Source organism: Tauraco erythrolophus, chromosome 27, assembly GCF_009769465.1.
Source record: "Tauraco erythrolophus isolate bTauEry1 chromosome 27, bTauEry1.pri, whole genome shotgun sequence".
NCBI classification, from domain to species: Eukaryota; Metazoa; Chordata; class Aves; order Musophagiformes; family Musophagidae; genus Tauraco; species Tauraco erythrolophus.
The window spans coordinates 1,138,026-1,153,186 of NC_141491.1; the positions used below are offsets into that span (position 1 = coordinate 1,138,026).

Below are 15,161 nucleotides of genomic sequence, written 5' to 3' on the forward strand. Positions count from 1 at the left end.
TTTTATAGAAGAGACATCTAGCAATCAGCAGGTACATTAAAATTACTTTATTACTAAAATATTTTTACATTTAGTAAAGATAACCAACCTGCAAACACCATGCTTCTGCTCCTCCTGAAAAAGGAAGCGCAGAGGGAGGCTGAGGACAACCAGCTACGTAACTACGTTTGCCCTAGTAGCTTGTGAGTAGGCAGATGTGTTCACATTATCGTCACCCAAGAATTTGCATCCAGTCTTGTTTGGGCTGCATGTAGAAACCGGGATCTCTGTGTAATTCAACAGCTGCATCAGTAACACAGTTTTAGAAAAACCTGTTTATAGAAATTTCTCCCCCCTGGTTTCCAATAAAACTATACAACGGGTCCAGGAACAAGCTATTACATTTAGATTTCCCCTTTAAACAACCCGGACGAAGCCAGTCCTGAGTTTTCTCCACTGTGAAGATACATTTCTCTTCTCACTTACTCGGAAGCGAAGCAGGAGCGAGTCCTCCAAGGCTGCAGGAATTCCAGCAGCATCACACTGAGGATGGGACTGGGGCCCCACCGGTCCCCAGGGCGGTTCTTTTACTTGGTGTACAGGAGGATCGAGGGGAGCACCCCTGGGTCCCGTCACATCCTGCTCTCTTAAACTGTATGAAACCAACAGGTATTGTAAAAAAAAAAAAAAGAAACAAACCCAAAATGAAACAAAAAGCCCCTCCAGCTGACTGTGCAGATCAGGCAAGGTCAGCCAGGTTTTGCCTAAAAACGTAAACCAGCTCTTTGCTTTGTTGAAATTGTTTTTAGACGGAACCAACTTCCGACTCCGGAGCTTCGTGCTCATCCCGCAGGACACGATGGTGTGAAAGTGAAGACCGTAGTAAAAGTCAGACCTTGATACAGTATTAAACAAAATTTGTACATATAAAAATAACTGCACAGAGGAAACATTTTCAGCAGAATACAATCTTGAAACATTCGAAAGAATATACAAAACGAATTAAAAGCGGTGCAATTAAATACATCCAATGAGGAGGGCGTGTGGAGACATCACGTCGGCGTCACGACACACTGGTGGTTGTTACAACAAAACACTCCATCTACCAGAACGGAAGAGGAATTCACAAAACATGGGTAAAAACCAAAGCCTGGAAACCGTAACAAAAACACAGAAACAAAATGAAAATGTACTAAAATTTAATCATTCATAAAAGCTGTAATTTAATCTGTGACAGTAAAACACAAGAAGCAATATTAGAGTTGGTTTAGTATATTATATATTTTTTGCTTTTAAAGCCATAGAAATCAGTTATCCCAGTTTTTTTTCCTATAAAAGACCCATTTTTCCAAAGCATTATGCACAAACATTTTTAATTAGAATATAATGGCAGAATGAAAATAACGATATTCTGTAACTTTTAAATATAAAATGAAGTCAATGACTCAAAAAGTTATTTGTTGCAGTGAGTTCGAAGGGAAATTTCAGATAATATATATCTATAGTTATAGATATAAAATATAACAGTGGAACATTTTTAGTGCTTGATGGGGAGAAATTATGATAAAAGGGTCAATATGAAATTTTAATTATAGTAGCAATATCTAACATTTGAAATGCATCCATGCTCCTTTGTATAATCATACACTAGAGTCAATTCGATTTATTTCCACATCTGTTAACTGCTATTGCAAAGGAGGAGTACTATTGTCTTAAATTTCCAAGAGAGATACACAGCTATTTCGTTTTCCAGGGACTGTGTGCAAACCATTTTCAGATCTCAATTCTTCTCATAGTATATAAAAACAGAAGCTTCTTCAGATATGTTATTAATTTCCATAAGGTTTTGAAGTCGGGAATGCTGGCACTTTCCATTTAGGCAACAGTTCTTCATTCCTGCAATCTAGAAAAAACAAAAACAAAAAAAAAAAGCTGATGGAGGGATGTTTCTCACCCGACCCACGGGATGGATGATCTCGACCTTCCCCAGACACCAGCCCCCTTGTCAACACACGCAGCATTTCAGCAGGAAGAGCACATCGTCCTCCAGTACTGGGCTTTGCTCCTACCGTCCTCTGAGTCCCGAGGAACAGAAAGAAAAGAGACTTTGGAAACTCTTTAAGAAAGAAGCCCTCGTGTTATCGGGACGGCGGCAGAGCAGCGGGCACAGCCACCACCCTGTCCTCCTGCTGCGATAACGACGGCCCTTCCAGCAGACTGGCAGCCTTCAGCGGGCTTTGAACTCAGCAACGGATGAAGATTTATGGCAGGAGAATTTCATCTTTCATATTTCTGAGATGCTCTTAAGGTCTAATGAGTTGGAGACCTCCCCGAGCCCTACTGGAAAAAGACTAACAAGGAATGAGGGAGACGCAGTGAAGTATTTTGACCACCCGGAGCAGACCTGGGGGCATGGGTAGAAGCCAGCGTTACGAGAAGTCTCACCAGCAACTGACTGAGCAGCAGCTGCTGCTGTTTCAGTGCTACGCTGCTGCCAGCGCCGGGCTTGGCAGCGCAGAACCCGGGCAGGGGGGCGAGGGCAGAGCTGTGCCAGGCCAGGAGCACGTCCTGCCCGGCGCTGGGGAAGCCGTCTCCAAGAAGCCACCCTGGCTGCCTCCACACTAGCTAAATTCAGATGTATCAGCTGAGGAACAGGAAAAGCCACTTGAGATGTATTCTTCAATTCCTTTTCCTAAAGCCATTGTTTCCCCACAACCCTAAGCTATTATTTTCTGGCATTCAAAGCTCAGGATAAGAGACTCATCAATCAATAAAGCACAGTCAATAAAGCCAGGCTAACTGCACAGCTCCACGTGTCCTACTCGCTCACACGTAGGCTACATGAATGGCCATCCACAGCACGAACTTCAGCCCTGGCGGAGGGCAGAGAGCCACCTGTTTTCAGGAATTCATCCCAGAATCCCTGCATGACCAGGAGTTTGTTTTAAACGCCGTAGGACAAGGGCGTTCGAGTTGCTTTGCCAGCTACACTGCACCTATTTGTGAAATTAAAGAACAGAATTCGGAGCTTCTGACGGGTCACAGAAGGTGACAACCTCTGCAGCTTGAAACCACGATGACAGCCAGCACGGCCAGCGCGCTGCCGTGAGCTCGTTCGGGACGTTCCACTCGCTTTCTGACCATCTCTTACTCCCTAGTGCCAAGGTGGGCCATTCACCCCGCACCTTCCTCTGCCCCCAAGGGTGCCATGCAGCACACCCCTCTGCCAGCAGCTCCTGGGGCAGCCCAGCAGGTATTTCTGTCCAAAACCTGAAGTTACAGAAATGCTGTTTTCTTTCGGGAGCGCGACAGAACAGCTGTAAGCACACAGAGTACCCTGCCAAAATACACAGGAAGATTATTTATAGCCAGCTATGTCCAACCTTGGGGTGTTTTTTTGGTTTGTTTGTGTTTTTTTTGTGGTGGTGGGTTTTTTTTTGGTGGGCAGCCTTTGTCCCCACAGCACCTAGGACTGAGACAGCAGCTGCAGCAATAGCACAAGTTACATAGATGCCACCAAATTTCAGCAGAGGATAAAAAGGAAGCAAAACTGAGCCGTGGTGACTCAGAGCAGGGTGTCACAAGACAGAGGGAGAACCTGCAAGAGTAAAAGGGAAGTTCCTGCTCTGTTGCACTCATCAACCCCAGCAAAAGGAGAAAGGAGGAGAAGCAGATATTTCTCTGCCAAGGCAGTACAACTGACTTTTTAAAAAAAGTCCAACAAATGCAGATTTTGTATTTAGGAGCAGACAGAAGGAAGAGGAGCGGAGGGAAGGGGAGCAAGTCATATCTCTGGTCTGATTGCCTGAGCTGTAGGTAGAATTCAGACACTTCTTACCTGGCTCAGAGCTGCTGCGCGTCGACAGTCTAAAGCAGCAGACATGATTTCTTTTTAGGCTTCTTCTTTTCCACTGGTGTTTTTCTATTTATCTGTCTGACCAGGTCATAAAAGATCTGAAAATGAAAAACACAAACTGAAAAATCAAAGTGATAAAACACCATCACCATGCAAGTGTCACAAAGTAGGGAAGGTTGGCAAGCTGACACCCTTTCCTGGTGGCTGCAGTCCTATGAATTCAGTGAAACTGCTCACATTTACTAAAACATGTTTCTCAAGCAACTGCTTATGAAGAGAGCAAAGCCCACACCAGTGTGCAGGACATCAGGGAGCTGTAAACTCATGTCCTGCAGCACACAGCTTTCTCCTTCAGGTTGTGTATGACCAAAGGCTTCAGGAGATATGGCAATGAAATGGCAACAAGCCCCCTGCTTTGGAAAAATGGGAGAAAACTGGGGAATAACAAAAGGTTTTTTAGAAGACAGCCAGAGTATCCTCAAGGATCATCCTCTCCCTGGTTAGTCTTCCTCTTTGCCAAACAGATTTGAGCTGTTAATCACTTCACCTTTTTGCCTGGTCTACTCTTTTGAGTTTATTAATAAAATTACCAAGGAGAAGCAAAACATCTGCCCTGAGCTCAGGCGTTGGCAGACGGGGACGGTCACAGGGGCCTCTTTCAGCTGCAGAGACGAGTTTCTTTTGAACACTTCTGCTGTGAGTTATTTTCTCAGCAATACTCAACCTGTTTATAGCAAAATGAGCTTTGCAAAAAATTCTTGGAGCTGGGTCCCAGTATTGAGGAAAAATATTTAAACCTTCAGAAAGCTCCACCCTTGTCCTTGTTTACTTTTTCCTTCCTGGAGTGGCTGACAGCTTACAAATTCTTGTTGATTCCAAGGAAATTCCGAAGACAAAGAAACAGTTTATAACAAATTGCAACAACTGGAAATTTAAGATTTTCTGGCTACTGCCTACATGAAAAAGTACTGGTGCACAGTTAAATAGTTTCAAAGGAAATGAACGTGATGATGGCTTAATCAAGCTCTCAAGTACAATATTTTATACCAGCATTTGAGTTGCTCATGCTACTCCTTTACTGAGCTTATTGCTACTGTTTTCTGCTGTCAGCCTCAGTAAAAAGTAGCTCTCCGATGGACACAGCCAAGATGTTCAAAAGTGTGTGGATGAGATACCAAGAAAAAGTTTCTGTAGGAGAAATCAATTAATAAGTGGCATCATCTACGCTGATGTAAAACAGCTTTCAGTGTTTAAGCCTTTATAAACAAGAGCCAAGATGATGTGAATGTGATTATGATGTGCAGGAGGAGTCTGAATTTCTAGAGGCACCAACCATCTCTGCTCTGGTAAACCAGATCCTTGAATGCTTTGAGACAGACCTCTCTCACCTTCCCACAGCTAAGGTAGGGGGAAAAATCCCTCTGAAAAAAAAAATCTAGTTAGATCCTTGAAGTGCTGGTACTGAGTGCGAGTACAGAAGTCTGCAACAAGACTTCAGGAATGCCCCTATCCCTAGGAAAAGTCAGTGTGGTGCAAGAGCATCACACAGGTCACCAGAAAGACATCTGAAGTGCTGCTACTGAGACCGACTTGATTAAAAGCTTATTATCTGGATGAAAGGTTTGTTCCACTTTCAGCAAATGCACACAGAAATTTATCACCCTTTAGCCTAGATTTTAACAAAGTTACAAAGTCCAAAAGTAGCTAAAAAGTAAAACCAAAACCTAGAATAATGCAAATGCTTCCCCAGTCCCTGAGCCAGCAGAACCAACAAATAACCAGCACAGTTGATTCACAGTGTCTCTTCTCTTTGATTTCCTCAGCTTTTACGCTTTTCATAACCAGGCAACATAAATTGGGAGAAAACTAGAAAAATAAGGTCACAATAAAACCAGAAATATAATTTTCCAGGTAATAATTTTCTTCTCTGTGACCTGAGTCTCTCTGGAGGAAGCAGACAGGACAGGGAAATGTTGAGACACAGGACTGACACGTCAGGGGTGACTGGACGTGAGCCAGGGACAGCTCAGCATCCCTCCCCTGCACAGCTCAGGAGAGCTTTAAGGCACCTTTGGCTAATGAGAGGTGACTCTGCCACAAAGCTGTGGCGATACAAATAAACCAGAATTTGTTAGATACTCCACGATGACCTGTTCGATGACTGAGCCACCGATTTCTTCATTAACAGCCACAGTTTCACTACAGCTCAGACACACCGAGGTCACCCCTCTGGCAGAGGGCTCGGTGGGCTGTATGCACGGGGTGGCATCAGTGCACACTGCAGCCAGGCTAACCCAGCCACAGCAGCTCCAGTCCCTGCAGCCCGGAGCTCCCGGCCCTTCCAGGGCGAAGACGCGGTGCCATGCATGTCCCACCCGCTGCCAACAGAGTGCTGGGTCCAGCCCAGTGCTCCTGCTTATCTCACAGCCTCCTGAATGGTCCCAGTTATCTCCTGGCACCGAACCAGCTATGCTCAGTGGGGTCACCTCAGCTTCTGTGGCTGCAAACCTGCTCTCTGTCACAGTCAGAGAACAAGAACTCGGTGCCTGATGTCAAGCAGAGCTGCACTGCCCCAGGCAGCAGCAAAAGGCACCCATGGCAAAGGTGTTTCTCTAAATGTTTAGACACGGGGAACTGCTTACACAGACACACGTTTGGGCATGGTCTCAGTAAATCAGTGGCTCACCAGAGGAGGACTGTGATGGAGTGTCTGCTCGAGCAGCCAGCCGTCGCAGGAATGCGAAGAGCAAATACTTTCAAGAACAACAGCCAACACGACATGTAACACAATGGGGCATAATCCACGTTCTGAATGGCAGCAGTGGTTATCTTGAAAAAGCACACTTTGTAAATAAAGCTTATCTAAGCCAAGAGTCATCCAGTTAACTGGGCTCACTCAGGACCCACTGCTATCCCCATGCTCTGACATGGGCCAGAGAAAGCACTTATCTGAAGAAGTCACCCACCCTTTACAGAGAAAAAGGAGCAGATCCCCTTAAAGCAAACAGAAAGCCCTGGCTAAACACACTGCACTACAAGTCTTTCTCAGGCTGATATTTCAGAATCATCCCGAATCTTCCTCATTAAGAAATATAGGAAGGACCACATGCTGGTTTAATGTGGCATTCATGCTGAAGAAGGAAAGACAAGGGAACAGTTGATAGTTACCTCATTAACGTTGATTTTAGACTTTGCAGATGATTCTAGAAAGGCACAGTTACACCACTGTCTTGCTAAGTTCTGACCCTGTTCTTTGCCGACTACACGCTCTTCCTCCAGGTCACATTTATTGCCAACCAGAATCATTGGAACCTGGAGAGGAGACAAGCAAGAACAAGAGATGCATCAGCAAGTTAATGTGCAACGTGGGCTGTAACGCTGTGGCTTACAAAGGCGTGTGAGGAGGGGGGAAAAAAGACAATACAGTTTGAAAACCAATAAAAATCAGAAGTTCAGCAGAGCTCACAGACTGGACTGGAATTTAGACACCTGCTGGGAAAGGGCTGAAGAAAGCCCATAGTATAGACACCCTGGTTCACTATGAATTAAACACGTGGAGGACACCGTAAAACCAAATGGTAATATTTCAGCACAGTCTTAAGTTGGTAAAGATTTATTTTCTGGTCTCTACATCCACCACCATTCTAGTCAAAGACTGAATTTACTCCTGAAATGCGTTTCAGGACTTTCATGTGACAGCAGGCTGAACTGCCTGCCAGAGCAGTCTACTTGACACAGCAGAACATACAGCACGTGCTTTAAGACGTACATTATTGGTTTCAGCCCCTTTGACCTGTCTTGTCAACCTGTTGTCAAGCCACACGACAATAAATAGAAGCACTTTTGAAAAGCAATGCCCTGGACATGGAATAAAAAGGAATAGTCCTGTGCAGGTGAGTATTCCCACAGCCCAAGACCACCTGCCCTTCCCACCTCAATACAATATCACACTATTGACACGCTTTGCACACGCGCAGAAAAGAGGCACAAACACCGTGCTGGATAGTTACTAGCTCAGAATAATTAAAATTTCCAACCAGTGACCACCTCGCAGCTCAGCTCCTGAAAGGGCATCACTTCCAATAAATAATCTCTTGCAATATTAAACCAAACATTTGATCCACGTTCAGAAGATTCATCCTACACCCACGACGCAAATACAGGCAAACCATTTGTTCAAGACAATGACAAAAGGGCATCTGCCCCTCTCCGTAACGTGTCTAAAGTGTCTGGGTGAGTCACCTTCTCGCTTCTTCACGAGGAAGAAAGTGCCTCAGGGAAACCATATTCCTTGTGACATTTCCTACAGAAAACCAGAGGAATTTAATACCGCAGGAAAACGACCTTGGCTGTACAAAACTCTTGTTACTGCTGTGTTTGCACCAGGCTGCACGGCAAGGAGGGGTGCCAGAGACCCGGGGCAGCCCGGCCGCGGGCGGCACGAGGGGCGACAGAAGGGACGGGGTCTCGCGCTCCACCGTGGCTCACCAGTTTCTCACTGGGGCTGTGACTGTACTTGCCCGGTGCGCTGCGGAGAGCCACGTGCAGTCTGCGCTCGTTACGTTATAAATTCGTTAGTCTCAAAGCATCAGAGCAGGCGTTGGTGAGTGTAAGCAGCAGCAGACTTGCTCTCATCAGTTATGTTCAGATATGGAGTTAAAAATCTTTCAGGAGAAAGAGACCAGGCAAAAAGATAGATTAAAAACACTACTAAGACATCTTAGAAATCATGTCCTGATATCTAATTTCAGAAGGCTTTCTCTGCTTCTCAGGTGGTTCCAACCACGCCTGCAGCCCACCAAGATGTCACAAACAGGTAGAAGAGACCTTAAACAAGCAAAAAAAAAAACCATCCAAAGCACCCAAAGCCCTCTGTAACAGCCCACCAAACCAAAACGACCCACCCTCAGGTGCCACCTTCCACACCTACAAGAGGACGGGACCCCAGCACAATCCCAGTCACTGCCTGCCCCTCCTGCAGGACCCTTCCCCAGTGACTCCGCGGGCACAGGACCCTGCCCCAGGGACCCCTCCAGTTCAGGACCCTGCCCCAGGGACCCCGCGAGCGCAGGACCCTGCCCCAGGGACCCCTCCGGTGCAGGACTCTGCCCCAGGGACCCCTCCGGTGCAGGACTCTGCCCCAGGGACCCCTCCGGTGCAGGACCCTGCCCCAGGGACCCCTCCGGTGCAGGACTCTGCCCCAGGGACCCCTCCGGTGCAGGACTCTGCCCCAGGGACCCCTCCATCCAGTTCAGGACCCTGCCCCAGGGACCCCGCAGTGGCTCCCCAGCCCCAGCCGCCCACCTTCACAGCCGGTGTAGGGACAGAGACACAGTTCAGGACTTTCTACGCCCAAGAATCGTGGGTTACGCATCATTCTGAAGTTTGCTTTTACAACCTGCATCTCGTACAGATCTCAGGGGATGACACAGCCGGAGCCAGGTGGGTTCTGAAACGCGAGAGCACAGCGAGAGCTGCCGGACGCAGCGCAGGGCTCTGTGTGCACGCAGCAGCGACAGCATCCTGTTTCCCTTACGCCATGTGAAAGGAGAAAAAAAAACCCTAAAGAACTGCTGCTAATGGGCGTGCACCCCGCTCCACTTCCTGAAGCATTTAATTCTTTGAACAGAAATGAGTACTTTCCAGCTGGAAAATAAATCATTATCCACTTCCTTGGTAATTTACAACACATTGTACATTTTTAATCTACTTCAACATTAATATTTGCAGTCTCTTCCCTATTCAACTACACTCAAGATTAATTTTTGTATTTAAAACTCGCAGCCGTACTGATTAGAAAACGATCACATTTTTATTTTTGAGAAATAATTTTTACATTTTGCATCAGAAACCTGAAGTCACGATACAGATAAAACTAACGCAAAAAAAAAGCTTATTTCACATCAGAAATCCACAGAATATTTACAACTATACCAGCTTAATCCCGTTCTTTACAGTTTTCTAGATGGCTAAGAGAAATTCTCATACTAAACGGCGAAAACGTGTTTTGAACTTGTCCAGCAAAAAAAATAAAGTGTATTCAGATGTGAAATTATAGGGAAAAAAGTGATACTTAGATGGGTAAATAGTGTAAGACATGAAACTCTGTCCAAGGTTATTTCAAAAGGCAGTAATTGTTTATCACAGAGCCCAAAACAGCGTTTGATGAACAACTACCTTTTGATCACTCACTATTTCACGCAGAAGCCTGGAACTTACTCTTTGTTAGATACACATCATTTAATGGCTTAAGCACTGGGATTCTAAAAGACACATTCTGAAACCAAACACAGGAAGGAGCGCGTCCTCCCAACTCAGCAGAACGTGGCTCCAACGTTCAAAAGGTTCTCAAGCTCGGACTCGACAAGTAACATCCCCCCAGCACAGAATCAATAAACACGTTTTAATAATTAAATCAAATCACCGAAGTAAAAGCGAAAGCAGCAGCCTCTATTGTCCGGTGAACTTGACCCGCTTACGGTGCACATTCCCGCGGCGCGGGCGGCCGAGCGCGGCGCTGGGCGCTGGCCGGGGGCTGGTAAAGGGCTCGTGTTACCAGGGATTTAGGGAGTGCAATCCCTGCCTACACGGAAAGCAGTTTGGCAGAAACAGAAGTTCAGAAGTTCCCACACATCTGCACCAGCCACGTGGCTACCGCGGCAAAAGCCACCGGCCACCTCACCTGCATCACCCGTTTGGAAATCAACAGCCCGCCGAGGAGTTCCAGTTACAGGAGTTGGGGCCTCAACTGGGAGCACAGTAAGTAGTTTTCTTATGTCGAACGGGACCGAATGCCAACTATCTTAAAGTAATTTTTCCTTATTTTATAAAGGGATTTAAACCACCAAAATTACAATGTTGCGTCACCAGCTAAGGCACTTCCAGAGTCTTTTACTGATTCCACTAGGATCCAGGAGATCCTGCATGATCTCCTGCGGGTCCCGGACCGTGCCAAATGCCAGAAGGAACAGGGAGAACTGTGCAGAGCTCTCACGGCCGGGATGGCCAGGGTGGGCTGCGGGGCACCGCGGCCGCTGGCGGGCAGCGCGCGGCTGAGCCCTCCCTGCGCACACGTGTGTCACGGGAGCGCCAGGTCCCACCACAGACCCTTCAACATCCTCCTCCTCTCCTTCAGGGATAAGCACATTTTCATACAATAAGTGAAATTCTGTAAAAGCTTTGGTTCTGCTGGATTTGAGGGAAGCGGAGCTCACACGCCAGGGACTCCGCACAGCTGCACTACGGGAACCTCTGCTCAGGGACAAGACCCAGAGCTACTGGATCCAACAAACAGCTCCCACAGCTGGAGTGGAAGCGGCTGAATGGGATCCCATCCCGCCTCCCCAGTGCCCACCGACACTGTCCTCTCACAGAGAAATGAAAATAAAGGACCATCCACTGATTTTCAAAAAAAAAAAAAAAAAAGCTATTAATACTAACGACACTTAAACTACAAAGCAGTTTGGTCAATAAGTTGGACATGTCCTTTCTATCTGCAGTTCAAGTTTATCAGCTCGCATTATAACTGGAAGAGGCGAGATTTAGATCAGATCTAAGGAAGAAATTTTTTACAATGAGGGCGGTGAGGCACTGGACCAAGTTGCCCAGAGAAGCTGTGGCTGCCCCATCCCTGGCAGTGTTCAAGGCCAGGTTGGATGGGGCTTTGAGCAACCTGGTGTAGTGGAGGGTGTCCCTGCCCATGGCAGGGGGGTTGGAACTAGACGATCTTTGAGGTCCCTTCCAACCCAAACCATTCCACGATTCCATGATCATGACCCACACGCATGCAAACAGCACAGAGGGCTCAGCACACGGCGCTGCATGGCTCTGCCACTCCAGACACTTCACTGCCAACCTGCCAGAAACATCACGGCTTTGGACTGCCAATTTTTGCTTCACACATTTGGAAAAAGCAATGCTAGTGTCCGTGGTAAGGCAGCTGCAGGTCTGAGAACAGCGTTACTGGCGAGTTCGGCTGCTGGTTTTCCCTTAACTTACTAAAGCACAGTGAAAATAAAAAGGAAATATTGGAAAGGAGTTAAAAGGAGAAAAAAAATGTTGTTTTCAATCAACCCCCCCCATTTCCAAAGACTGTTAGCCTTCCAGTTACCTGTGAAAACCTGGTTTCATTATGCTTTTTAGCAGGTGATGGCCCTCAAATAACACTGAAAATAACAAACAATGCTCCGGAAACTTATTTGAATGCCAGGCTTTGCTATAGAGCAAAGAACATTCTTCAAAAGAAATTTTGCTCACGAATTCCTGTATGTTTAGTTACAAAATCATTTCAACCATTTGCAACGGGAAAAATATTGTACTTACATCTTCAGTGTCCTTAACCCGTAAAATCTGTTCCCGGAGGTCCTGTAAGTCATTAAACGTGGACTGTGCTGTTATAGAATATACTAGTGCAAACCCTTGCCCGTTCTTCATATAGAGATCTCTCATTGCTGTAAATTGCTCCTGTAATCAAAGATTTGAAAAAGTAATTAATTACTGAATGCAGCTAATGAAGTTTACAAAGGAATACTGTTGTAACGGAGACAAGAATATAGCACTGCACAGCACGCATTTACATTTTTACCCCTTCCAGAGATCCACTGAAGCATGCAAATTTAATAAAGGCATTAACACATCTCTTTCCCTTTGGTTTTTCCCCCCCCAATAGAGAAAAAGGCTTCTTGAAAAAACAGGAAAAAGATCAAGAGCAGTAATAAAATAAAAAATAAAAAAAAGTATCTGCAGACTGACCGTTCTTTGCTCCAAACCATAATACAAGGTGTTAAAATTTGGCTGACAGATTTTGTACTAATCTTTCATTTATTTTCTGATATGGTGTTAAGCATAAATCTGCCATCAGACCAATTCCCCAGAGAACAGATATGGACTGGAAATGCAATTTCTCCTCTAACACGACAGTGAAACAGGCTCAGGTGTCACAGACTCGGGAATTGTCAGCACGACTGCACGGGAAGGCAGTCCTGGTCCCCTCTGAACACACACCATTACACAGTCGTCATCTCTAGCGCGAAAATAGCCTAAAGATTCAGTGCAATGAAATGCCAGAGCAGGCTGGAAAATCTGTGCCAGCTCAGAGCTGCCTTTTGTCCAGGCCTGGGCAAGGAAGCTTCACCAGAACCGTGTAACCATGATTTCTGCCTCCACACCTTCGCATTGCTGTCGATGATTTTCAAAGCTTTCTAAATAAAACTCACTTTTAGGAAGCATGTCCTCCCGCCGGGACAGGCACCCAACCGCTGCAAGGTCTGTCTGCCCAGCGACAGGACTCTGCAGGGCAGCAGTACCACTGCACTGGTTAAGTTCTACTCTTAACATCTCACCTCCTTCTCAACAAAGGACCTCCACACCAATTAGGAAAAGAAATTACACTTACTGTCCCTGCTGTGTCGAGGATTTCAAGCATACACTGTTGACAGTCTACTTCCACTTGCTGGGGGAAAAAGGGAAGAGACACATGTAGTTAAAACTAAAAAGTCTGAAATGGGACAGGCAAGAGGAATATCAGCCTAGGTTTCACTTCTGCTGCAAAGATCTCTGCAAGAGAGTCAGCCACCTGCACACCCAACGGTGGGACAGAAACCACTGCGGATTCATTACGCCCCAGCGGGCGTTTGGGTCGGCTCACCGACGTGCCACGACTCTGTTGGTCATAAAGGTTCAAATGAGCAGTTCATTGCAAACATCTCGACTTGAGTGAGAGAAATCCTTACAAATTAAAGGACCTTAAACTTCAATTTTTCTTTGCTGTTGAGGGAGAAGGGAGTAAGGAAGAAAAGAGAAAGCAAAATATTCAGCGACCCTCACGGTTAGGCTTAGAGAGTCTTCTGCTCACTGAGAAATGTTTCAGACCCAACAAGGTACCCTTCCAGGAAAGTCAAATAATTCCAGGAAAGTCAAATAAACCAGCAGAACCCATACCATAATTTACATTTAATTATCACAGACACAAACATTATAAGTTTTTGGTTTATGTTTTGGTGCCTTTAATTATGGTAACATTTCTGCTAATCCGTAAAACAACGGGCTGCTTGACATGAGTCGAGTGAAGAAAGCAGCTCTGTTGACAGAATTACGTAACACGACAGCATCAGGGATGCTGACAAGGATTTTTGCTCAGCAATTACGAGCCTGCATCCAAAACGGCTGTAAAGAATTTTACACGCCTTCAAACCAAGCAGAAAACATTTGCACTAAATGGCAGAACTGCCATTCCTTAAAGAAAACAACAAAATGCAATTGTTACGCTACAGTAATAAAACATCCTGTGATGAATGGTGTATATAGCCTCTAAAATAACTTCTATGGAGAGCACACACATAGCAAATATGGGTATCTTTATGTTTTGAAGTAATAATTGTATATAAAATTACAGCAAACAGACCCGAGTTACAGTCTGACCCCAGTTTGGTCGAGCTGTGCCCATCTCCAGGCACCAACCAGGAGCATTGGCAGGAGGATGGGCAGTACACGTGTCTGCCAACCACCATAGCTCATACCCCAGCACCAGTGGAAACCGGTGATGGTTCAGGAAAACACACCAGACAGATCTCTGGGTACGTGTAGTAACCTCGAAGGAAGAAGCAGTGGAGAGCTGCAGCCTCAGCCTGAGTCATCGCAGATTTAAAGTAAAGCTCCTGGTTATGTGGAGTCATAGAGGCTTAATCCTCCTGTTAAATAGGACTAAGCCAGGGAGTGGTCCAACTAACAGTGAGATTTGTCATTCCCTGATAATTCAGCTTTATTGTAGCTGATAGAATTCGCCTGATGGCATTCAGGCACCTGAAGGTGGTGAGTACTTGAAAAGCCAAAGGAAACTATCTGCATGAACCCACTCCAAGAGCGATGCTTTTCTATGCTCTGCTTTCCTGCTGCGGTTTATGTAGCCATCACGTCTTCTCTGAAAGACCCTTTCTCATTGTGATAAACTTTTGTTGCATTATTAAAAAGAAGCAAGCTCTACAAGACTTCAGAGAAATAAAAATAATGTTATTTTACCTTTCTGTATGAATCTTCTATTGTTGGGTCATATTTTTCAACAAAAATTCCCTGAACGAACTGTACGGTCTGGGGAGAAAGGAAAGAAGAAAAGAATTACATGAACTGAACACAACCAGTAACATTTACCAAGAACTTTATGAAAAATTAACACCACAAAAACTACTCAACACTGCTGTTAAAACTCAGTAGTGGAGAGCAGAGAAAAAGGCGTAGAAATTTTCAATTTTTTAAACAAAATTTGCGTAGTTGCTGTTGTTTTACAAATCACTTTATTCAAGTATCTTTTTTGAAACGTAAACTGCTTGCT

General features: G+C 45.5%; 1 protein-coding gene across 4 annotated transcripts in view; it reads right to left on the reverse strand.

Moving 5' to 3' along the window:
* Window positions 1-1,161: 1,161 nt before the first annotated feature.
* Window positions 1,162-15,161, reverse strand: part of RAP1A (RAP1A, member of RAS oncogene family) — a 39,777-nt gene continuing 25,777 nt past the window's right edge. For all 4 annotated transcript variants that reach the window (XM_086627328.1, XM_086627330.1, XM_086627329.1 and 1 more), the window contains 6 exons: window positions 14,852-14,920; window positions 13,230-13,286; window positions 12,158-12,298; window positions 7,004-7,147; window positions 3,818-3,933; window positions 1,162-1,882 (listed from right to left, as the gene is read on the reverse strand). In XM_086627328.1, coding sequence (XP_086483454.1) covers window positions 3,847-3,933; window positions 7,004-7,147; window positions 12,158-12,298; window positions 13,230-13,286; window positions 14,852-14,920 — 498 coding nt within the window. In that variant the 3' untranslated portion in view covers window positions 1,162-1,882; window positions 3,818-3,846. The remainder of the gene's footprint in view (window positions 1,883-3,817; window positions 3,934-7,003; window positions 7,148-12,157; window positions 12,299-13,229; window positions 13,287-14,851; window positions 14,921-15,161) is intronic.